The 26,056-nt window shown below is 42.2% G+C and overlaps 1 protein-coding gene across 1 annotated transcript; it reads right to left on the bottom strand.

Annotated features, from left to right (window-relative positions):
- Positions 1–10,379: 10,379 nt before the first annotated feature.
- Positions 10,380–23,868, bottom strand: LOC134226672 (mediator of RNA polymerase II transcription subunit 19). The gene is made up of 4 exons (XM_062707604.1): positions 23,188–23,868; positions 12,059–12,207; positions 11,800–11,907; positions 10,380–11,731 (listed from the first exon to the last, which is right to left on the bottom strand). The coding sequence occupies exons 1-4, from the start codon at positions 23,399–23,401 to the stop codon at positions 11,444–11,446; spliced, it is 759 nt and encodes a 252-aa protein (XP_062563588.1). The 5' UTR covers positions 23,402–23,868; the 3' UTR covers positions 10,380–11,443.
- Between the last annotated feature and the right edge of the window lie 2,188 nt (positions 23,869–26,056).

Below are 26,056 nucleotides of genomic sequence, written 5' to 3'. Positions count from 1 at the left end.
CTAGCATTTCCACTATTTCCCTCTGCGCTTACTATGTGTGCATGCAATTTCCTAATCTCTACGTGCATCCACCCTCTTCCTGCTTTTCCGTTCTCTTCATCGGCGGTATCTCCGGCTACGAATCATCCTCCTCGAGCTGACTCTGACAAACTTCTCTGTACTCACTCTCACTTGGCACATGCGATGAGTTTCACACTGGAGCCGTATCACTATGTCACTACGGACTCACAAAAGCAAATTAGTGCTGTCCAATGAGAGCTTGAAGTAGCTCGAAGTTTCTCCCTGTCCTGCTCATGCCCATTTGTTGACAAAAAAGAACGAGCAGGACGGGATCAACTTCGAGCTACTTCGAGCTGCTCATTGGACAGCACTATTGTTGTGCATCTACTGGGTCACATGGCCATGGACGACACAAACAATTACGCATGCATTTACTCACGGTTTCGACTAGCTAGTTTGGAGCGGACCGGATGGGGCCGGAGCTGCGTTGCGCACTACTCCGGGCCAGAAACTCACGCCGACGGATGGCGTATTGCGTCGATGTTGTGATCACTCACTTCCTCATTCGGTGCGGTACAAGCGTCCGATCGTCCTCCTGGCGCGCAGACAAAAATTGTTGAGGCGCTGTCGGTAGTTTGCTGATGATGAGGACGACGACAACAGCGATCTGCTGCTATGCGGTTGGAGGACGTGCAACTTGATTGATGTTGATTTGCGGTGGATTGGTTTCGCCTGCCAAAGGTGCGGGAATGACGGTTCGCAACCTTCTCCGGCCAAGTGTACCCCGGGAACTTTTGCAGCCGATGCGTGGGGTCAAAAGACGGTCTTACTGCTGGATGTAGTGTGTTGGCTTCACCTATGATGCCACGGACCTAATTTCCAATACACAAAAGCACACACGCACGGGGCTTTTGAGAAACTATCTCACCTTTGAAACTGCACAATTTACCTTTCTTAACATGGATTTACGCACACACAATCTACCAATAATGAGCTGATTCAGCTCAGCTGAAGTGAGCTTTTACAGATTGAGCTCAGATTTGCAAAAAGCCCAAGTAACCAAAAGTTCCTTTAAGAGTACGTTTTTCACTTAAGCAGCTCAGTGGAGCTGATTAACCCAAAACCTACACTTAAAGGAACTTTTGGTTACTTGGGAGGTCTCAAGCCGGGCAACGCAAACTTGTCTCCTTCTTCTTCAAAGCAGCACCTGGAGCAATTTAGCAGCTCGTAGACACGATGGGACGTGGGACTCCCGTGACGGCTTTACAGAAAATCAAATCGACCACATCTGCATCAGCCGAAAATGGAAACGGAGCTTTCTTGATGTACGGAATAAACGTAGTGCCGATATCGCGTCTGATCATCACCTCCTCATCGGCGAAATACGACTGCGCATTGCGCGGATTCGTCGGCAGGAGGAAAGAGTTGGACGACGATTCAACACACGCCGACTGGAAGATGCCACGGTGAAACGGTCCTTCGTTGAAGAACTGGAGACGCGTGCTGCAGATATTCCGGAAAGTGGCAGCGTGGAAGACCAATGGACCGCCATCAAGAATGCTTTCATCATCACCAGCGAGAACAATCTGGGCGAACTACGCACCCAGAGAAAACAATGTATCACCGATGCGACCTGGAGAAAGATAGAGGAGCGAAGAGAAGCCAAAGCCGCGATAGAGCGATCGAAAACCAGAGGAGCCAAAGTCTTAGCCCGTCAACGATACGCGGCTCTTGAGAAGGAAGTAAAACGCTCATGTCGACGGGACAAGCGAGCGTGGGCAGACTCTCTGGCTGACGAAGGAGAGAGAGCCGCAGCAACTGGGGACATTCGCCTCCTCTACGATATCTCACGACGCTTAAGCGGGGCGAAGATGAATGCAACGATGCCTGTGAAAGACGCGAATGATCAGTTATTGACCGACCCAACTGACCAGCTGAAACGCTGGTTCGAGCACTTCGAACAACTTTTTCAAGTGCCAGCCAGGATCTGCCTAGGATCCGACGTATAACACGCGTCAATACCGAAGCTCCATCACTGCATGAAATCGAATAAAGCCCCAGGGGTCGACCGCATATCAGCCGAGATGCTCAAAGCTGACCCCATGACATCCGCTCAACTACTGCATCGTTTATTTCGTAATATCTGGGACACCGCAACTTTCCCGGTCGACTGGATGCAAGGTATCTTAGTGAAGGTGGCCAAAAAGGGTGACCTGACTGTATGCGATAACTGGCGAGGCATTATGTTGCTGTGAGCCGTTCTCAAAGTTCTGTGCAAAATTACCCTAGCCCGGATTCAGGAGAAGATCGATGCGACTCTCCGGCGGCAGCAAGCCGGATTCCGTGCCAGAAGACCCTGTGTGGACCATATTGTCACGCTCCGCATAATTCTGGAGCAGGTCAACGAATTCCAAGAGTCCCTTTACTTGGTATTCATTGACTATGAAAAAGCTTTCGACCGTCTCAATCACGAGAATATGTGGGGCGCCCTGAGACGCAAGGGGGTTCCTGAGAAAATCATCGGCCTCATCGAGGCACAGTACGAGGCCTTTTCGTGTAGAGTGCTGCACAATGGGGTCCTGTCCGACCCTATCCGGGTCGTAGCTGGTGTGAGGCAAGGATGTATTTTATCACCGTTACTGTTCCTCATCGTAATCGATGAGATTCTGGTAGATGCGATTGACCGTGAACCAAACCGCGGGCTGTTATGGCAGCCTATAACCATGGAGCACCTAAACGACTTCGAATTGGCTGATGATGTTGCACTCCTCGCGCAACGGCGCTCTGATATGCAGAGTAAGCTCAACGACCTTGCCGAGCGCTCCTCTTTGGCAGGTTTAGTCATCAACGTCAACAAAACCAAATCGTTGGATGTAAACACGGCGACTCCTTCCAGTTTCACAGTAGCCGGGCAACCAGTGGAGAATGTTGAAAGCTTCCAATATCTTGGTAGCCAAATGGCGTCAGACGGCGGTACCAAGATCGACATAAGCGCACGGATCAAGGAAGCAAGGGCTGCCTTTGCGAGTTTAAGAAATATCTGGAAAAACAGGCAGATAAGTGAACGCACCAAAATACGAATGTTCAACTCTAACGGGAAATTTGTGCTGTTATACGCTAGCAAAACATGGTGTGTATCAGTGGAGAACACTCAACGGCTGCAGGTGTTCATTAACAGATGCCTGCGGTATATAATTCGGGCCTGGTGGCCTCACAACTGGATCTCAAACAACGAGCTCCATCGTCGTTGTCACCAGAGGCCGATAGCAACAGAAATTCGGGATCGGAAGTGGGGCTGGGTCGGCCACACTCTACGTAGGGGCGGAAACGAAATCTGTAAACAAACATTAGACTGGAACCCAGCGGGACATCGCAGCAGAGGCAGACCCAGAGGCTCATGGCGGCGAAGCCTCAATAAAGAAATAAAAGAAGTCGACCGAAATCTAACCTGGCAACAGGTTAAAGCGATAGCCAGGCAACGCTCAGGATGGAGATCTTTCAAGCCGGCCCTTTGCACCACCGGAGGTGTACAGAATCCATAAGTAAAGTAAGACACGATGGTCTCGAACGCACTTCGGGTTATCTCGATGAAGTTTTAGTCAACGGGGTCGAAGAAGAAGAAGAAGATCACAAACGCAACCTTCACGCAGTTTTTCGTTTCCATCCTGGAATTCGGATTCACCATCAAAACCGAAAAGTGCTCATTCGGCCAGCCACAGATCGAATACGTCGGACACCTCATGAATGAGCACGGTTTGCGTCCGGATGCAGCTAAAATCAAAGCCATTTGAAAAATGCCAATGCTGAAAATCGTTCCGGAAGTTCGATCGTTCTTGGGGACGGGATTTATTATTATATTTATTACGGGATTTATTACGGAATTACGGGAAATTTATCCCGAGTATGCGCAAGCTTCGATATCCGAAAGAAATCCTTCTCTACCTTGAAGCAGATTTTCCAGTCTGACTTGCTACTGACGCACTACAATCCGCCGCTCCTCATAGTAGTAACTGCGGATGCATCGTCGTTTGGCATTGGTGCGACCATCAGCCAAAATTTTCCTGAAAGTAGTGCAGCACGCGTCCAAAGCGCTGACTCCCGTAAAGCAAGGCTACAGCCAACCGGATCGTAAGGGACTCGCTCCTTTCTGCGACCAAGTTACATAAAACGCTGCACGGTCGCCATTTCACTCTGCAGACCGATCACGCTCCACTGCTTCGAATCTTCGGTTCATAGTAAGGCACTCCAGTCTGCACGGCAAATTGATTGCAGTGTTGGGCACTCCTTTACGACTTCGATGTCATCTACATCAGTATCGACAAGTTCGGAAACGCCGACATCCTGTCCCGGCTGATCAACCAGCACGTCAAACCGGAGGAAGACTTAGTCGTCGCCAATGTTGTCACGGAGAATAATGTAAGATCGAACGCGTTAGATGCAGTTGAAGCACTTCCTCTCCATTTCAGGACGATTCAGCGAGCCACCCGTTCCGATCCGGTACTTAGCAAGGTATATCACTTCATTCTGAGTGGCTGGCTGCAATCAAAGAAAGCCATCCATCCCAGGTCATCCCAAAAGGATCAGCGGCGCGAAGCTATGTCTACTAACCGTCGATTGACGCGTCCATCACTGCGCACGTCAAAGCATGCAACAGTTGCACAGCTGCAACTAAAAGTCCGCCTTAATCAGCGCCGCTGTCGAGACTTAAGTCAACACACTCATGGCAGCGTGTTCACATCGACTACACTGGACCGATCGATAGTCGACCTCCCTCAAATCGAAAGCAATCGAAGCTTTCCTCAGATAGAATCCGAAAAAGGTGGTCACAGTCAATAATGTGAGCGCTTTGTTCGGGAAGACTTGAAGACCACAACAGGTTCATTGGTACAGAATGAATTCAAAGCTACGGGAATCGTATCCTTTAATCGGTTTATTTTTACTGCGGCATATTTCGCACTGTCCGACGTAACTGATGCTCCGGAAGCCTTGGAATAACCAATCGAAAAGGATGCTCTTACATTACTGCCACATCCTAGAGCAAGTCCCGACCAACCGATTTTCCAGAAGCTCAATTGGGTTGGTATCGATAAGCCAACCAACCAACCAGGCAACTGGCAACGTGTCATTCGCAGGAGGTGCGTTTGATGTCACTCCTGATGATAAGCTTCCGTTACCAAAGGTAACTGCCAAGAGAAGTCGTAAGGAGACAAGACGTAAAAAAGCAACAGAATTGACTTCAAGGCCCTACCTGCGATGTCTCAAAGGAGTTCGTGCTTCGTATGACATAAAACAACTTAAGAAGTCCGAACGCAAATCAAGAGTTACTCCGAAACATCCGCGAAAGCAAAAAGTTTGTAAGCAGACCTTATTCCAAGATACACCGTGCGACAATTGTTGAATGGTTTTCAATTTGTCGAAAGACTGGACAGGTTGCAGTTAGTGTGGATAGGTACGTTGGCTCTTTGTAGCCACTGGGTACCTATTTCGTTACCTTCGAAATAATCAACGTTCACTGCAACCGTTTTTCACAACGTCAAGCCACCAGCAGATCATCCCCACATATACTTGCTCGAGCATACACACCAGTGGATGAAGATAGAGTACGAACAGGTGCATGGACAACGGGTCGCCTTGCCGCACCGACCGAGCGATCTCGAACGATCGTGAGAGGTGCCCATTGATGAGTAGCCTGGATGTGGACCAATTGTTCGAGAGAAGAGAGATGCGTTGCTGGACCAAATTGAAGCCGTTCTCCAGATCGAAGCTGATTTGCTTTCCGGCGCGACGGTGATTATGGAAACTGGCGATCCGATCTTTCAGAGCGAGAGTGATATGAGGAGCTGAAAGATGTTTCGCTCTGTCCGTTCCTTATGACGCGGTGGGTCTGCATAATGTGCTACAGGATGTTATCGCTGTTGAGCAGTGATATGGGCCGTTACGCTCGGGCTGTGTTAGCGTTTCCCCTCTTTACTAACATCAACATTCAAACGTATTTTCAACTCACGGTGGATGACGTCAAACACCCGGAGATAAAATTCTCGTGGGACCGGAAGATCGTTTGGGTCGCTCGCTCAGATAGCACATAGATTTCTACTGTTATCTCCTCCATGCATGCTACGTTCAATGGGTCATCCGTTTGCAAGCAAAATTGTCCCCGTTGTTGGATTTGCCGTCGTTTTCTGTTGTTTCTTCTGAGTATGGGCTCGAGAAAAAATCAAACAGATTAGTCACGATTTCTTGAGGCTCTACGATGATTTCTTCGTGTCCCGTCTGCAGGGCTGGTAGCGACCGATGCCGCTCAAAATAGTGACTTTAGTGACCCAGAAAAGGTGACCAAATAGTGACTTTCAGTTTCAATTGAAAGTTTGATGAGCGGAAATCGAGCCGGTGACAAGCGCGGTGTCATCATCATCAATAGACATAGACCGCTGTCCCGCTGTCATCATTATGGATATATATAATATATATAGCTAATAATAATATATAATATATAGCCCAGGACATCCTGGCTACGATCTGGCGATGGGCTAAACAATAGGATGTCAGTAGCTTGGCGGAAATCAAGCGTTTTTGGGTCGAATGACAATCTTTTTTTTCGTAATTTGTGGCGGAAAACATCTTTCACGCACCACTCTTTTCTCTTCTACTATGTTCGCATTACGACCTGAATAACATGTTATTCAAATTATCGACAAAAGAAAGCTCATCAAGATAGCCGAATAACATGTTACAAGTCCCTAGTGCGAACATTGTATTAGAACGAACTCAGAAGAGAAACGAAAATCGTACACGCTAACTTTAATCTATTCAGTGACTAAGTAAAATAGTATTGCCCTCTCTCTTAATTTGTTTGTTTATATGATACATCAACAGGCTGTATTGGCCCCAATGATGCTTACTTATAATTAATTACAAAATGCGAAATTACATTATATGGTCAAGTATCATTATCAACTATTCCTAAAAAAAGAACTGAACCTTTCGCGAATTAGTTGACGGGACAAGTTAAAATCAAAAAGAGATGCAACTCTGTTGAATAGTCTTTGAAGACCGCCGATAGCACCGAACATACCGTAGTTCGTTCGATGCATAGGAGCCCTGAACATCGAACTATTCCTAAGGGATCGGGGTTGCACGTGGTAGTTAATTTGTTCCAGAAGAGAAGGGCAGTCGAGTCGTCCTTGTAGTAGATCTGCTATCAGTAATGCCCTCGTTGTGCTTCGGCGGACGGAAAGGAGTTCCAGATCAATCAAACGGCAACGGCTTTCATAGCTTAGAAGACGGAAGGGGTTTTGCCACGGTAATCTGCGCAATGCGAATCTCAGAAAACGACGCTGGACGGATTCAATTCTTTCGGCGCCATTATTATAGTGTGGAGACCAGACAACCGAGCAGTACTCCAGAACCGAACGAGTCAGGCAACAGTACAACGACTTTAGACAATAAATGTCCGTGAATTCTTTGGCAATCCTGAAGATGAAACCTAAAACCTTTGATGCTTTGCTGACCACGTAGGAAACATGCTGCTTAAAGGTGAGTTTTGAGTCTAGAATAACTCCCAGATCCTTAACTTGATCGACTCGTTCAAGTTCTGTGTCATACAAGATATACTTGTGAATTATTGTTTCCCCTTTTCCGCGAGAAAGAGATTACCGAACATTTAGATGGGTTAACATCCATTCGGTTAAGCACGCACCAACTTGCAAAGGCATCCAGTTGGCGTTGGAGAGAGTGACAGTCTTCAATGGAACAAATTCGGAGATACAGTTTGAGGTCGTCTGCATAGCAGAGCCGTGGTCCTTTGATTGTTAGAATGGCGTCGTTGAAATAGATCAGAAATATCAGTGGTCCCAGGTGACTACCCTGAGGAATGCCTGAGGTAGCGGCAAAATGGTTCGACTGATGATCTCCAATAACCACGGTAAGGCTGCGACCGGTTAAATACGACTGGAACCATCGCAAGAGAGAACCATTGATTCCGAGGTGATCCAGTTTAGCAATAGCTATGCGGTGATTCAATTTGTCAAAGGCTGCTGTTAGGTCGGTATAGATAACGTCCGTTTGACTGCGATCCACCATGCTGCTATTGATGTAGGAGGTAAGGCACAAAAGATTTGTAGCAGTGGAACGTCCGGGCATAAATCCATGTTGGTCGTCACTAATGTATGATTTACAATGGGCGAGTAGAGGTTCCATGATGACTAGCTCGAACAACTTGGCAACAGCAGACAATGAGGTGATACCACGGTAATTTGCAACGTCCCGTCTGTTACCAACAAGACGGAAAAAATCCTGACGTAATCGAAAGTTGGAAAACATGGACTAACGGAATAATAATGCCATCGATGTGCGTTTCCAGAAATGCGGAAGGAATTCCATCTGGTCCGGGGTTGTAGGATGCTTTCAGTTTCAATGCAGCTTCGCGAACTATTTCAACATTGATATCAAACATGCTCATAGCTTGGCCGGAGATAGGAACGGAGCTCATAGCATTTCGTATTTGGTCTTCTGATAATCTTTCATTGCTGAAAACACTGGCGAATTTTTCTGCAAACAGTCTACTGATGTTCTGAGAATTAGACGCCAAAATTCCGTTAAGCGTCATTCGCGAAGGAAGGCCAGATTCATTACGTTGCTCTTTTACGTACTTCCAGAACTTTTTAGGATGTGTTTTCAGCTTCCTTTGCAGTCCACGCTGATACTGCGAGAAGCAACTTTTGGCAGTCCGTTTGTATTCGAGATTGATTTGTGCATAGTGCCGTTTCAGTGACAATGTACGGTACTTTGAGAACTTCCTTAACGCTGCTCTTTTAGACCACTTGTTTGCCACGGTGCGTGGGGAGGGTTATGCTTCACTATTTTGGGAACATGTCTGTCAATGATATATGACAGTACATGGGACAACGTTTCAGCTGCTCGGTCGACTTCGTCATTGTCCGGAATATTACCCCAGTCTAAACTAGACATGAGATTTCAAATACTGCGATGATCAGCTTTTCTGAAGTCATAGAAGAATGCAGCGGAGGAGGTATCGACATAGTTTTCTAACTTTCAGTGTAGAGAAATCAGCAGAGGAGGATGGTGGTTAACTAGTTTTACCAGTGGTGATGGAGCCTCGCATATGAACGGCGCGACATCTTGAACGCTGACAAAACATAGGTCTAAGCTACGTCCATTCTGGTTAGTTACGTGATTTATTTGCGAGAGCGTGGCAGAGCTGTAATTGTCTAATACCATGGAAATTTTACTAAATATCTGTCAAAAGCAGGACTACTCAAAACTATGAGTAGTCTTGCGAGCAGATCAAATTTTTACGCCACTGGAAGTGAGCGAAACATGGTTATGACTCATAAGACCTGTTTTTCTTTTCCGATAAATGATTCCTTGGCAAAAATCTGCGTGAATGAGCATTCTCTTCTTGTGAGAATGAGTGAAAATTATGTTCACTGGATTTGCTGAACACCTACTTAAGAAAGATGCAGAGATTTGTTATAGGTGCCACGGAAGTTATTGGAATTTTAAGTGCAAAAATAACAACAGTACGAATCGTTTTGGTAGAAAACGAAACAAAAAGTATGAAGATTTTGGTACAGCCAGCATGGAACTGAACGCACGACCTGCTGGATCATGCTCTCTGAGCTTTCAGCCGTTTGAGAACAATTTATATTTTCTTTTTTTTTGCCAAACTTCTCAAGTCTCCTCATATTGTAGTAACAACCCAAAATCCAACTATCCTGAAAATGTGGTGGAATGTTGGCATTTTTATCAGTGAAGATCATTTAGCACATTTACAGTAAAATAGCGGAGAATTAAGTCTCCCAAGGGATCAAGTCTCCCATGGAATCAAGTCTTCCCACCTTACCTGTATGAACTTTAAGCTTTAAAACAAAATCGGAATCGGCAGGTCTCCTGCTTGCATGACTGTATACCAACTTATAAATTGTGACGTAAAGTATCTTTAGTTAGCTACTGGTGAAATGCAAATAAGAGCTGCGAGTTAAATGGCTGGCGTGGCGAAGTTTCTCAGTGATCAAGATCCGTAATTACATTTCCGCCATGATCAAAGCATCATCCGACGAACACATAAAGATTTATTAAAAAAAAAATAGTCAGCAGTTTCAAAATAGTTGAAAAAAGTGACTTGAGGTCGAAAAAAGAGACTTTTTAGTGACTTGCCCGAAAAAAGTGACCGAGTCACTAAAAAGTGACCCGCTACCAGGCCTGCGTCTGCAACTGCGTGATCTTGTTTTTCTTCCGCCTTCTTTCCCCAGCTGGAATATAGGGCTCTCCTATCACTTGCGTCTCGTTGATGCGCATGAATATGTGCGAGCAATTTTGGAAAATGGATTTTCTTTCGCATCAAAAGCAGCAAAATAACGTTTTGATTTTTCACTTGCTTCAAATGTATTGCTAAATCAAAATAAAATTAAATAATAACTCAGTTTAATAGGGCATATAAATACACGTTTACTAAAAAAGATAAACCATGCTGCTTTCTGGGGCGACCGACTTTTCTTCGTATTGGTGGAAGTAATCAGGTCCGAGAATCGTTCCGGGCTCTACAGTCCCGTTTTTTCTATACGTCCGAGAACGCGGATCGTTCTGTACCATAAACAGAAGCAATAAAACTAGATTGGAACCGCTCTGGTGGGCGATATTCCCGAATCAAAAAATTGGACAAAAAGAAAAAAAAATCTTAACAGTATAATTTACCTGTTTACATGATACCTATGTAGGTTTTTTTTAAATGTTTTTTGTGAATTTTTGTTTTCTGATTTCTCTCTTTGTAATGAGAAAAAACAAGGCTTTTTGTTGCTTATTATTATATAATGTTCTTTTTTTTCTAATTGAAGATATTCTTTTGACACACTCCTACTATCGAAAATTGGCATTTTTCATGTTTTCAATCGATGCTCGATTGCACACTAGTCGTCAACATATCATCAATCGATCACTTATAAATAAGTATTTAATGTTGTGGTAAGGAATCACTTCTGTATGCAAAACGTTCGGGTTTTATTAAACCTATCAACAAAAACAGAGCTAACCGAGTCGGTGCATTTATTCTGTATCTCATGAAAGTCACTACGATTTACCGGATCTGTATATGGTTTTTAAAAAAGTTACGTTTCCTTGCCTTGCATATGTAATATACTGTTAGTATTGTATGCCGTTCTGCTATCGAAAGGAAGGGGAAAAGGGGAAATATTCACATTTTCTCTCTGGGGAGTATCTGGTGTCTGGCACTTACGAACACAAGCCACGAACTCCTCGCGATTCGATCAAAAAATAAAGTGTTGTGACTTAATAATGTAATCTTTACCGTACTTATTAACTAGCACTAAGCTACGTTAGTGGTTGTTGTTTGTTGTGTTGTTGCAGTTCTATTCACGCATCCATCCAGGGTTCCTTACTTTTGATTATACAAAACGTTGCCAGTTTCTTAGAAGACTTGGGTTTGCGGTGGCATCGAGGCAGCCCCGCTACCAGGATGTTCCGGACTGTGGCGCTGTTTCTTGCGCTTCTTTTCCTTTTTCCGCTTTTTCCTTTCCTTATCGTCTTCGTGACGTTTCTGCTTTTTGTGCTTCTTCTCGTGGGTATCGAGACCGGATGCTTCCAGCGCTGACTGCTCCGATGGGGGCACAACGCCCTCCTTGTATTTGTGTTTCTTATGCTTATTCTTATGTTTCCTAGTGGGGGCCGTCTTCAGGTGCTTGTACTGTTCCGGGAGCTAGAAGGGAGGGGATAGAATGTTGTTTGAGATGGATATGACAATTGGTAGTATAAGAATAAACTTACGGGTCCGGGGTGCAGACGGAATCCGGCCAATTGTACGCTTGTGAGGGGAGCTAGATCTTTGCCGCCAATTGGTGGTTTTTCGATGACACTTCTGAGCGAACTGTTATCCTGTTGAAGGAAAAATAAAATATGATTTATAACAATAAATGCAAATAGAACTCATTAGAATGAATTCCTAATTTGAATACTAATGTTTTTTTTAATATCAGTATAAAATAAATTTCCAAATGAATTATTAATATTCATCGGTAATACTTACGAGATGTCCCGGCCCGTCGATGACGCCAGGCAGGTTCGGCAGGAACGATGAAAGTTGCTCCTTTACTTTCTTACCGCTAAATTTACTATACGAATGTTCGAGGCCATAGTGGGCCATCAAGTTGGTCGCACCGGTGAGTTCACCTTCGCCTGAAATTGAAGACAGGATGTTTATTGTCGCATATATAGGGGAAAGTGGGCCAAGATGGCCACCATAAGCGGTAATCTTTGTAGAATAGTAAAACTCCTTCGAATTCTGGTGATTTCTCCATGAAACACCTTTATGATGACCTGCCTTTGACATAAGTACCAATAACCATTGATTTTCAATATCTTATAAACTGGTTTAAAAAAAGGTATTTTCATGAGGCTTATACTGCCGTGAATCGCATATTTGTCCCATATGAATAGGAAACCCAGCAAAGATGGGACAGATATGCGATTCACGGCAGTATATTTATCATATGGAACAACATGGCCCCCTCGGGGCAAGACGAGCGAGGACCAATAATTAAATTAAAAGTTTGCTGAATTTATTTAAAACGGACACATTCTTTGCACTTCTAGGAATCATGTTCAAATTATGTTTCGCTCAAAAATGTCGTATTCCATGTTAATTTGTTCACCTCTGGCTCTACAATATCTGAATTTGCCTAAAACTAATTTTTACGATAAAAACCATATCCGTTGTTTAAATCATCTTACATTATGTAACTACAAAATTATAAGAAAATTAGAATTTATATTAAACCATCTTAAAATTAATATTTCAAGAACAAGTGAGGTTGTCAAAGTGCGTTTTTCAGTTGTATAGCCCTTTTACATTATTGTTAACCATCCCTCGTAATAATAATGTGAATATAATGCTCACTTAAGTCATAATCAACGTTGGCTGTCTTGCCCCATATGGCGATCTTGCCCCACTTTCCCCTGTTGGCACAACCGTGCCAGCAACGAATAAAGTTAATCATTTGTTGAATTATATTTGATTCAGTGTAGCTTACAGCACACATCCACCACAACCACATGTATCTAACAGCAAAAAATTAAAGACTTAGTTCGTACGTGTTTCTTCCAGACAACAGACGTTGTGTTTTATTTCTCTCGCTGCGCATAAATCCCCGACAGGTTATGGGCCTGTGCGTGATAGAGACTGGAGGAACAAAAGAAAATTTGACGCCATTTTAGATTTCTTGGTTTTTCGCGAAATTTGTTCGGTTTTTCGTAAAGTTTCGAAAGTTTTTGCGCGGAAATGGACGGTAATCGGTTCAACATCCAACAGTTGAATAATTCCAATTATCTCACCTGAAAATTCAAAGTGAAAATGCTCCTCATTCGAGAGGATCTGTGGCGGTGCATCGACCCTGGCGTCAAGAAACAAAGCGAAACCAACGACGCCTGGAATACGCTGGACTCCAAGGCTTGGTCCACCATCGACCTTCTCGTCTCGGATAAACAGCACGGGTTGATCCGTGCGACCAAGACAGCAAAGGCAGCATGGGACGCGATACAGCAGCACCACGAAACAGCAACCCTAACCTTAAAAGTCTCGCTTTTGAAGCAGATTTGCGATAAACGTTTCGTGTATGGTGAAGACACAGACAAACAGACGTAACACTGAGGAAATTCCCATCGACCATGAGCTTAACGGTCGATTTAAATTCAACTGCTTGCGAGTTTCACATCCAGGGGCGCGCGCATCGTATACCTTTGTATTTGACACCTCACACTAGCGCCTTCTGTTGACATTGTCGTACTACTTTGTTTCGTACAACATGCACGTTAGGTGGTGGTAAAAAGCTGGGCGATGGATTTTGAGGAGTTTGCCGAGTTCCTACGACACATTGACGTCCGCCCTAGAGAGCCGGTCTGACGCAGAGCTCACCCTCGAACTCGTCAAACGGAAGCTTCTAGACCAGCCCCCTGAAACGGCTGTCATCTGCATACAATGTGATTGAAGCCGAAAACTTGATGCTAAACTTGGTGCTAACTGTCAAGCGTTGGCTTTAAGCACGGGACACAGTGACGCATGCGACAATATCGCTCGAGGGCAGATTTAATTCGAATAAAAAACAAAATAAACAGTTTTTTTTTATTTTAGGCTCGATTTTAAGCTGTTGTTAAAAGAAAAAGCGCACCATCTAAAATATGTTTTAAAACTTTATTGCTATTATGTCTATAGCTGATTCGTTCATTTCAGATACATATGTTTCGCTAAAGCGCAAAAGTTATCGGCATTGTCTTTGTCACTATAACAAATATCAAATTAATTACACTAACAAATTTGTCAAGTCTGCCTGATCTAAACAGTTTGATAGATGTCTGAAATAATTTGACAAATATTTGGCATTGTGATAAAGAGTGGGCCTTTAATTCCTAATGCACTGTTTGAAAACCAAATTTTTGCAAGCAGAAAAAATAAGACTGCAAACCAATTAGCTGATTGATCAGCAGTGATTCATTTTTTCTTCTAATTTTAGAATACTATTCTCGTTGGAATCTGAAGCAAAATAATGTTTTTTTTTAATTTTGTTTGAATAAATGAAAATTATCTTGCTGCTCAGAAACGTCGGGTAAAGTGCATTGATCCGAACTCCGTAGTTAAAATAACGCGTTCAATCGTCAAACATAAAAGAAATATTTGTATCTCGTGATTCCTGCAGAAAATAGAACAAAGCTGTGCAACAGTTTTTAGCTTTTCAATCTGAACTTAAACAAATCTAGAGCAGCTGCTGGGAGATGCATGTCTTAGATTCATATTAAAATCAAATGCACCAATTTGAATCACTACTAAACTGATTTAATTCTTAGGTTACTTAGGATTCTTAAGATTAACTCATAATCGGCACATTTGCGACATGAGCTATACTGCCGATACTGGGTTAGGTTTCTTGCCATCCAAAAAAACTTTTTCCAGTGCAAGATAGTTATTATTTTTAATCTCCAGATGTTTACGCTAAGTCCATTATGCTTCCAAAAACTATTATTCTAACATCACACAAATGGTCCAGAGTAAAGCAAAATTTTATCCACAATGCGACATCCACTTCCAGTTGGATCAGATCAAATGTAAAGGAAAAAGGTTCCAATAGTGTTTCATAAAACACCTGTCGATGACACGTACAATGACTAAGTAGATTAATTTATCTTAGTTTCGACGCCTATAGTTTGTAACCAAAGCCGTGAGCTCAAGTTTGTAACCAAAGAGTTTATGCGTTAAGATCAAATAGATGAACTGATTTCGTCAACTGGAAAGTAGGTGTGCTGTCTCATATCTCATAGTGGCAGTTCGATAATTATCGAATAACCCTGCTTGGAGAGCAAGATTACTTTTGATAGATTTATGTTTTAATGGTTTTGGAGGGTGCTCCAGCCTTTTTTAAGACTGGGTATTTATTAAATCTTTGAACTGGCACTTTCAATTTTAATTCGGTAAATGAGACGGATCTTAATGTGTGTTTTCATTCGGATTCTTATAAACTTATTTTACAGAGAACAGACGTGGAAGCTCGAACAAAATTTCGTGGAAATCGTGTTTAAAGATTTGAATCGCGCCTCAGCGCCGCGATCACAGGCTGCCCGACATGAAAGCTCAATCTCACTAAGCGATGGTGTTGGAATACACAACATAAACAGTGTGGTGCTACAACCTAGGGGCAATTTGGAATTAACACTAGCGCTAAACAGTAAAACACGGCAAATTTGAACCATATTTATCAGCACACTAGCACTGCGCAACGGAGATATAACGACATAGTTCAAAATGACGAGTACAAACTTTTACACAACCACGCAATTGAAGATGAACGTCTGTTCTCTGTACTTATTTCTCGGAGGACCTTAGCCGGCCTGGGCATAGTGTATCCATTGTACTTGCCACATAAGATACATACTCATGCATTGGCGGGCATAGAAAAGCTTTCAATTAATAACTGAGGAAAGTTGAAGCAGGCCAAGTTCCAGTTGGAATGTAAAGCCATTGAAGAAGAAGAAGACCTTAACCAGCCCTGTACTGCCGCTAACCACAAGTCGAGCACTCTGTATATGGGCCTCCATATGATGTGCTCGACTTGCGGTTAGCGGCAGTGTAAACATACTGTGAAAAAATATTAAATCTCCGGTTCAGGCATCCCTAAATTGTCAAAATCGGATGATTGTTAACAGAGTTACAATATATTTATTTAATTTCTCTCAAAATTTGCTTATCCCAGTTAATTTGGTCATGTACAGCATTTTACGAGCGCTAATGGCCGCCTCAATTGAACTCAGTTTTAGGTAGAGTAGAGCCGGTTTGACTTGTGTGGTTTGACACAAAAACGATAAGTTTCCATCATCATGGACTAAACCGCGATGACGTCATGCGCCGATTTTCAGTAAGAAGAAAACATCCGCTGCGGGTAATGTTTACAAAAAATGAACCTCGACATGAACATCCGGTGAACTAAAATGCTCCGAGTTCACTGAAATATTCATCGGCCCGCAGCGGATGTCACTTTTCCGACCGATAAGAAGAAAAATCGTGGCGATTAAAAGTTGCAAGAAGAAGAAGAAGCCGAAGGATGATATTTGAAAAAAATTGCACCGGGATGCACACGGGATTTTTTTTAAAAATCCTCTTAAAAATTCTAGAAGTATACGAAAGTTATTTGAAGCTCTTTTGGTGTAGGCTGACCAGATCATTTCGGTGAAAAAACGGGACAAACGCACTTGCAAACGGGACATGCTAAAATTCAAGAGCTGTGGAAATTTCAAAAGGGCGCGGACAAAAACACGAAGGAACAATTTTGGGCTTATTAAGGCTCCCCCAGACCTAAGCGATTTCATCGCCGCGACGGCGACAACTAGTCGCCGCGATTCTATCGTTGGGTCGCTGCAGGCAATTTTCTATCTACGCTTCCATACCAATGGCGACAGAATCGCTGTCGCCAAGCGATAGAATCGCGTCGCGACTGTCGCGTCGCGTGTGTTTGGGGGAACCTTTAAAATAAATTTATTATGGGTTGTAGCCCCCCGAATCAGTTTATTATCGTAAAGCTACCGAAAAATATGATAAGTGAGAGATTTTCTCATTCTCCTTTGGATTCCTTGCCTTGCCTAAAGCCGGTCTGGGTATTAGAGAGGAAATATAAAATAATTTTATGAAAAAAAAATGTCAAAAGACAAGAAGAGCAATAGGCTGGACTTATTGATTTCCTAACTAAAACCCTTTTTCATGAATATAAGTAATGGAAAATCTGCGGATAAAAATTACCAGAATCCTAACAAGGAAAGAACATTAATCAAATGTAATTTTAATTATTTCTATATTTCGTATGTGAATAAATGTCAAACCTAATCAATTCACAGTTCTTTTAGATCGAAATTGATTCAAATTCAGTAGCTAAAAGTAGCTTCACACCTCGGGAATAAGGTCCATTTATGTTGTTCCCATGTGCTACCCAAAAGGCGGAACTCATAGAATTTCGTCACGAAAAGTAAAAAAACAAATCCTGGCTACTTTAGACTGGTTTACGGCTCTGAGTCTCGGAGATTTCCGCCGGATTGTATTTTAAATCGGGCTGAAATTTTGATTTTCTACAACGAAATTCCATAAAACCGGCCCACACATAAGGAAGCGATATTTGCAGACAAGCTCCTGATCTCTGTACTAGCCTTAAAGTATGTGAGGACCGAAATCCGAACAAATTTTCCCTCGATTAGAAACTGGCCTGAATTCGGTTTTGTTCAGCTGATTTATAAATTATTTTATAAACGATCGAAAAATATGTGGTAAAGCAGATAACAAAGAGTATAATTAGAATGTCTGTTTCTGCGCTTCATTTTTTTGACGCTAAGGCTTGACCTGATTTTAAGGATATACAAAGTTGCAACCAAGTTACCGGTTCCGTTCAACCCACTGATGAAATTGGCCAAAACCAAGGGGCAACCAACTCTAAACTTTGCGATAATATTACTCATTGTTCCGCAATAGTATTTCGTGATATTTCTAGTATCCATGATTTCCGTCAAACAAAGAAACGGTTGCTAGTTCGGTTGTTATGGCGTTTGTCAGTTAGTTGATGAAACACAGTATTGGAAATCCCCCGTATTGGAAACACCTGATTTCTACCTTTTACAGATTCCAGAAAACTTTCAAACCGCATTTTATATTTCTAATGCCATCAAACCAATAAGTGGGCCTCAAAGTTAACTAAAAAAGTATTAGTAATAGAAAAGGTTGTTTAGCGATTTTTTAAGAATTTAAAGATAACAGAAATTATGTATTGCCTTAATCTAGATGGACTGTATTGACTTGGTGCTGTTGTGTTTCCTACTTTCCCAACCAGGGCTCTTCGATCAATTTACCATAGATGCGCAGTAGTTTTTCGTTAGTATTTGTTAGTATTTCTGGATACTGTCGAAAGTTTAGAGTTAGTTGCCCCTTGGCCAAATCTGAATTCCTTCGGAATAAGCAGATAAAAAAGTCATTAAAATGAAAAAATCCCCCGTTTCACCTGTAGTAATTAACTGTTAAACATCCTTAAGAAAAGTCGGTCCATGAATAATACATAACGGCATAGATACCATTTTTTTAAAAGCAACACTAATATCATAACATTTCACACTTTTTCTATGGGTTTCGTCCACTTTCTTTGTTTTTGGTTTTAAATTCCTGTTGAATTTGTTTGATTCCTATTGAATTTATCTGAATAATATTTTGGAGCTCCTTTGATGAATCAATGAAAAAACGGGACAAATTGAGGATTTTTTAGATTACGACGGGACAGCAAAATAAGGGCTAAAAAACGGGACTGTCCCGTTAAATACGGTACGTATGGTCAGCCTATTTTGGTGGAATGTCTAAAAGTAATTTGAAAACGGAAAGTAGTACGGGGTTGGACTTTCCTTATACTGTGTATCAAGTAGGGGAACTGTTTCGATCTCAATCTCACTGTACATATATCAATCTCATCGCTAAACAAAGAAATACGGCACCAAATTCGTCGCTTCTTTTTGTCAACATGCGTGCTCACTGCTGAAAAAAATCACAAAAATAATTAACAAACCAAATTCCTTTCCATTTCTTAGCTTTTGATGGGATGGAAATAGGAGCTATGAGATGAAGTGGCGGACCGTTCCCCTATGATATCACAAAATTAATTTTGAAATTGAAAAATTGCGTTTATTATGCAGTAGAAGGAAAGTACAGCTCCGTACTGCCAACCGTTTCTAATTAAATTGCTCCTAAAATTTTTGCTCCTAAAACATTCATGTTAGAATGTCTGATTTCCGATCAAATTTATTTATTTCAAAGCAGTTAGTACAACATTACCTACATTACATATGACACTTTCACTATATTACTAAAAATGTTTAAATTTCACATTGCTTGACGATATTACACGTTTCATTGGAAGTATGTTTCGCATAAGAAACATAGTTGAAAAATATTTTACCTTAATACCATACGGTACCAAAAAGAAATTTTAAATTTTATCCTCAAATCGAGTGACAATTAAGTAGAACCAAATTATTCGTCTTACAAATTCATAATCTCTGTGTAAAAACTGAATTGACGCTGACATTTCTTTAATAAATATATGAATCATTTGTTTGAGAAACTGCCATATATCCATTTTACACAATTTCGAGAAAACAACAAAAAACTCTCAGATGTGAATATGTATATTATGTGGAAAATTTTGATTTGAAAAATGTATTGGAGGTAACCACTTTCCCTTCGATGGGACTCGAACACTCAGTACGCCGGAATGTCCTTGCCGACAGGTAATTGTTGAAGATTTTCACTAGGTAGCTGGGAAGATTGTAGCGTTGTAGTTTGTACGCCAGGCCATCATGCCCTTTTATTTTCGAATGCCTTCTCGACAACTAGTAAGGCCATGGCGGATGTTTTTGAGACAAACTTGTTCCGTCTGAGGACGTTGGTAACTCGAGTCAGTTGGTGTACGGTTGACCGACCGCGACGGAAACCAAGCTGTTCCTCGAGCAAGATGTTGAGATTTTCGACATACTCAAGTGATGATCGTGTTCGGCACTGTTGTTCCATCAGATTTTTAGCTCAACCAATCTTGATGTATGACAGACCTACGTGGGCTGGACACATTACCTGAATGTCGAAGAACATTCATTTATTTGGAATACTTTGTATTGCTACTGGCATTTCAACAATACTTGACTTAATTACTATTGAAAAGTTAAGCACTATATATATTTATATTTTCAGCTAACATGTATGTACATATATGGGAAACAACATACAATTTTAAAATAGGGCGTATTCAAAATTTCACCGATGAAAGATTTCAAAACACCCCGTATCCTTTTCCTGGTGCTCTAAGCTTTCTTTTCGTGAGAAAACCACGGAGGTTCATGAAAGTGCGATAATATTCGCGTCTGGGGGCACCGCACGCAGCGGTTCCAGGCGCACCTCGTAGTCGACGTTGGCATCGACGCACCTTTGGAACTGGCCCCAGTCGACTTGATGATAATTTCGCCGGGACAGTTGATGCCGATTAATGGAGGAGCCCACTTCCACCACCACCGGATAGTGATCCGAGCTGAGCTCCTGGTAGACGACCCGCTGCGAGATGTGGTCGTTCATGTTGGTGATGAACAAGTCGATTGTCGAATGGACGCCGGACCGACTCAGCCGAGTGGGGAAATCTGGGCTCAGGATCGTGTAGTGACCTTCCTTTAAATCGTTGCTCCAGATAGTGCCGTTTTGAGTGCCGTGACTGTTGCCCCAGGCTTGATTTTTTTTTGATCTTTATTAATGTGTTTTTTTAATTATTAATTAAGTTCAACACAACCAGGCTTGATGTTTGGCATTAAGGTCGCCGGCAATGATGTACTGACCTTGTCTCCGCGTTAGCTTGACGATGTTCCTCTGAAGGGCGGCCGATGAGTTATCGCCGGCTTTAGCTTGAGTTGGGCAGTATGCCGCAATGAGCGTGATTGTGCCGACGGAAGTAGTCACTCCGACACCGATGGCCTCGATGATGCTCAGCTGGAAGCTTGGCAGCAGGCGACAGTTGATGTCACATCGAAGTGCGATGGCTTCACTACCTCACCTCCGGTTTTAGGTGCGTTTCAGTGATAAACGTCACGTCGATCTCCTTCTCTTCGAGGAAATCAGCCAGTTCGATGTTTTTGCTCTTGAGCGAGCAAGCGTTCAAGTTGACCAGGCCCACCCTAGCAGCCATTTTTAATAATGAACATATCAAGAGTGAAGACCTGGTCGAAACGGGTTTTGTAGCCGTTTGTAGCAGGTGGATGGTGCCGCACAACGAGGAGCCGGAATGACTGGAAAGTTCACCTCGTTGAGAGCAGGAACATGGTTCTTCTTCGGCAGGGTCCGCCATCCGCTTTGGACAGTCCTTGGTTGTAGCCCGATGTTTGTCGCCGCAGTTGGCACACTTGGGATCAGCCACCTCCATCTTGCACTCTTCGGTCGGATGGGGTTCGCCACACTTGTTGCAGCGCGGCTTCATGCGGCAGTTTCTGGTGCCGTGCCCGAAGTTGGAGCAGTTGGTGCACTACAAGACGTCGCGGTGCGTTGGCCGATATCGCTTCCAGTTCACGACGGTGTAATTTATAACGCCGACCAGCTTCAGGTCCTTCTACGTGGTAGAGCCGTGCCCCAGGTGGACCTGGTAAAGCTGGTCACGATATCTCCACGTCTTGTCGCGACGAGCGATCTTGTGCACGACCACTGGCTTCAGGCCGCAGCTCTCGAGTTCCGAAACTAGATCTTCTTCCTTCCTGCTCCTTATTATTTTTTTTCGGCGGATTGCCGGCGTCATCAAGCGGCAACGGCGAGAACACGTTGCTCTGCGCAAGCTGCTTGGAGGGGTTACCCGCGCCTACAAAAGCAGTGCACTTAGACACCTTTCCCTCGACCGAATTTGTTCACCGAGTCTCTCCCATGACGTGTCCGGGGGAAAATAACGCCAACGCGACGAAGCGAAAACGTAAACAGCGAACGAACGAGAAAAACACTTGAAAAAAAATGTGCGAGCAAAAAGCACTCTGTACGCGCTGCTGTCTCGAACATTTTTCTTGTATTTTTTATTTTTGGACGAGGATTCAGAATATACAAATTTTTAAGTAAATATATAAATTATCATTTTAGCAAAAAAAAAATTTACATATGCAGTTTCTCAAACAAACGGTTGCGCGGAGTTTCGTGCTGGACCACTTTGAACTACCTATTTTACACAATTCCCTTAAAAATCACAATATTATTCCTATTCTTTAAACTGACGCTGATACTTCCTCAATAAATATAAAATTCATTGAAGTAAATTTTTCAGAAAATAGAAGCATATTTTTCAAACACATTGTCCTGTGCGATTCCTTTTTCAAAGGATGCATTTTCCCAGTATATGGCAAAGGAAGATATGAACCCCTTTTTCTTCAAATACTTTATTGAAGTAATTTTTTAACTAGGATCAATTAAAATCATAGCCGGAAACTGGGATTATAATTCGCAGCATACGTGAATCATTGTTAATTTTGGACTGCACGAGCCTTTTTGTAGTCAGGCCAGTATGTACTAAGCCACGAACAATCGATTTCTCGATTTTTTTTTATAGAAAAGTTACCAGCGGAACTTCCAAGCATATATAAATAAAATATTGCAATTTTAAGAAATTATGGAATAATTGTTATTTTGATGCAACATGGGCACTTCCAAGTGGTCTGAACAGCACGGAACTCCGCGCAATCGATTCATCGCAGAAAACATACTTTCTGAAAAATTTGTAGCGTCAGATGGAGTAAATAAATTTCGAGCCTTTTGCTTTTGAAAATCCCCAGTGTGCAACGTGTTCAACAAAACTGAATTTGAAAGACTTTTTTGAAGATTTGGAAAAATATAAAATTTTAAATACTGATTCTTAAATCAGAAACAACAAGCCAATCAAAACAGATGTAAAAACTACATGGCTTAACGGTGACTTTGCAAGAGTAAGTGAATATTTTTAATCTTCTTGGCAGGAAATACATTTATAGAAGAATATTTTATCATTTCTTGCCGTTATCCGTCATTCCCACCCAAATTACGATTCAGCAGCTCCCCAGCAAAACCGAGCCCCGTTTTGATAAATCGACCTTCAAATGCTCACTCACCTGGTGGTTCCTTCATAAGATAGAAAGGCCCGCTGTGCACGATCGAGGGATTCTTCCCGAGCTGGATCGTGGTTTTGAGTGTTCCGGACGAGTCCTGGCGGGCCACAACCGGGGACCGTCCGCCTGCCCCGCCCGCCCGTGGCGACGATTTGGGCGAGTATTGTTCCACCTTGCGGAACTGGTCCGTCATCACGTTGCCGTAGTTGTTGAACATCCCGACGTGTGCCACCGACGGTGGAGTCGCTGGATCGTCCTCCGTTTCTTCTACCTCACTGCTACCGATGGTGCCGTCGACGTCGCAGTTACTCTTTTTTTATAACAATTCGAAGTTGCAGCAACAAGAGAGGAGCCCCAAGGTTTTGAAGGCAACACCACAGCAGCTCTGTAGTGGATGGGCTCCGCTCTCTCGTCGACGGGAGCCCAGTAATGGGGCTGACGCGACCCCGGAAACGGATCCGATTTTCCGCCGCGATTCGACCAGCGAACAAAGGAAATTTATCTTCCGGACCGATTTCAACAAGCGAACTAAAGGAAAATACACTTTTAGCGACGAAATTTTCACTTCGATCTCCTTTTTCGCGACGAAATTTACAGCCAGCAAGAGTTTCGTAGCACGGAGAAGAGCAAAAAAATCGTTCTGCCCTCGCAGACAAGCAGCTCAGCTTGACAGCTGGCAACTGACAGAAGACCATAGTGTTATTTATTTCGTAAATAGGCTTTTTATGCGGTAATGTTGGCAGAACAGACTGTTTACCTATACTTATCCCTTCAGAAACATCGTGCGCATAGTGGAAGTAGAAATATTATTTAACGAAGGTATAATTTTTGTTGGTTATTTTTTCCATTTTTTCAGATTGTTCAGAAGTTCAGATTGCTTTAAATTGATTCTCAGTTATCTTTTTTTTGAGTGAATGGAATTGTATAGTGGTATATGGGTTTCAACCGAGGTTTCAACAATAGAGGTAATAAACTATAGAGGACGATTGTCGCTGCGGTTCCCTTTGTTATCGTTCTCAAACATGTTGGGTACCTATCTGTCAAAACGTATTGATTTTTCCTTTGTTGACATTTAGTGCCCTATCCTCGCCAGCAAAAGATGTTTCGCCAGTGACGACAGCGATAAGCTTCCTCTATAGTTTATTACCTCTATTGTTTCAACGTATTCTGACTAGTGAGTAAGAATTAATTATAATCATTTTTCTAATATCGCAAAAAAATATGTTTTTTTGGGTTCTACGAACTCACGAGTGATTTAAAAGTAATAAAATTGTTGATATTTTAATATGTAGTTAATTTCGATACTAAATTAATTTGACGGCGATTCAATTATAATCCATTCAATTGGCTTTTCCCGTCCGAATGTCTTATTCATTAAGGGTCTGTCTCATTTGGACAATTAAACTGAAATTAAACTTAAAAGTGACATTTCAATAGTTATCGAATAACCCTGATCGCAGAGCAAGATTACTTTTGACAGATATCGAATAATTTTGCATCGATGTCTTATTGGAATTGCTGGGTAGCATCAGCAATTCTTATGTCCGAGTAATTTGCTAATTTTCGAACTGTCGAACTTGCCACACAAATGCTTCGTTTTTTCCCTGGTAATAGGCAAACTTCCAATGGCCAAATAAAAAAAACAAATATTCATACTCAGAATGATTCATTTGCTGTGACTGTGTCTACTGCGGCAAAGAACATAATTCTGATTAGACGAGAAATATTTAGCGAGAAAGGGAACTAACCACAGCATTAAATATGATTTTTACCGCGTTGTATTTCATTGTGGCCCACTATCGTTCGTAAACTGGTCGTCTATATGAAAAGCCCTTTTGAAAAACTGCGCCTTATTATATGCAACCACGGTAGCATTTCAGAATAAATAATATACTTTTAGGCGTGATAGGTGATAGGCGTGATAGCCTACACTCTGGAAAAAATCTATGCTAAATAGATTAAAAGTCATTCTAACTGGCTATTCGCCTGGTTGACCCCGTGTTAGTTTAAGTGCAGTTTATTCTCGATTAGTATAACTTTGATGAATACGGTATATAGTATAGATTGACTTTATCGCTAATAGTATTTCCTGGGAAAAATGTATTTTAGGTTGGATTGTTTTGAATGTTTATGTTTACAAATTATAAATTAAAACAAGAGATATACAATTGATATTTTATTTAAAAAAATCAGGTAATATAACAAATCATTTGTGGTTTACGGCATTCTCTGCATACAGCATTTTTGAAACATTGTCTTTGTGTCTTCCGTGATAAATTGCCTGTGATCTTGAACATTACCACTATGCAATGCCCACAGTCGTCCGTTCCCCAACTTAGCCGCAGCTATCCGTATTCATGATCTCGGAATATGCGTCTGACTTTGATTGCTACCCAGGTTTTTGACTGGTATTATGCCGGCTGCGATTGATGAAACTATATGACACTTTCGCCTATTTTGTGCTTTGAGTTTACGATTTCGGATCGCTTAAGTACCCATGACGTAGCACAAGTGCCCCACTCGGAGACTCGATTTGATACTCGCTCCTTACACGCTTACATTAGATTACCTAAAATTACGTTTTTATTTTACCTAAAATTAGGTATTGGATGTTTACTTGAAATATCGGTAAAAATTAACGATAATTAACGTTAGTTTTTACCGACTTTCAGGTATTTGCCGTTTTCAGGCAAGGACGTTATTTTTTACCTAAAATTAGATTTTTCTTGTGTTTGTAAAAAAATATGTTTGCTGCTGCTGATTGCTCAAAAATCTCCAGCTATCGCCATTGCATTTTTCCTGCTGTTGTATTATTTGCATTATTGAGACAATATTTTGCGATTCAAAGCTGATGGTAAGTAGTTGATTGTTT

This window comes from Armigeres subalbatus, chromosome 3, assembly GCF_024139115.2.
Source record: "Armigeres subalbatus isolate Guangzhou_Male chromosome 3, GZ_Asu_2, whole genome shotgun sequence".
NCBI lineage: Eukaryota > Metazoa > Arthropoda > Insecta > Diptera > Culicidae > Armigeres > Armigeres subalbatus.
Note: the sequence above shows the minus strand (reverse complement) of the source record. Positions and strands in the feature narration are given on the sequence as shown.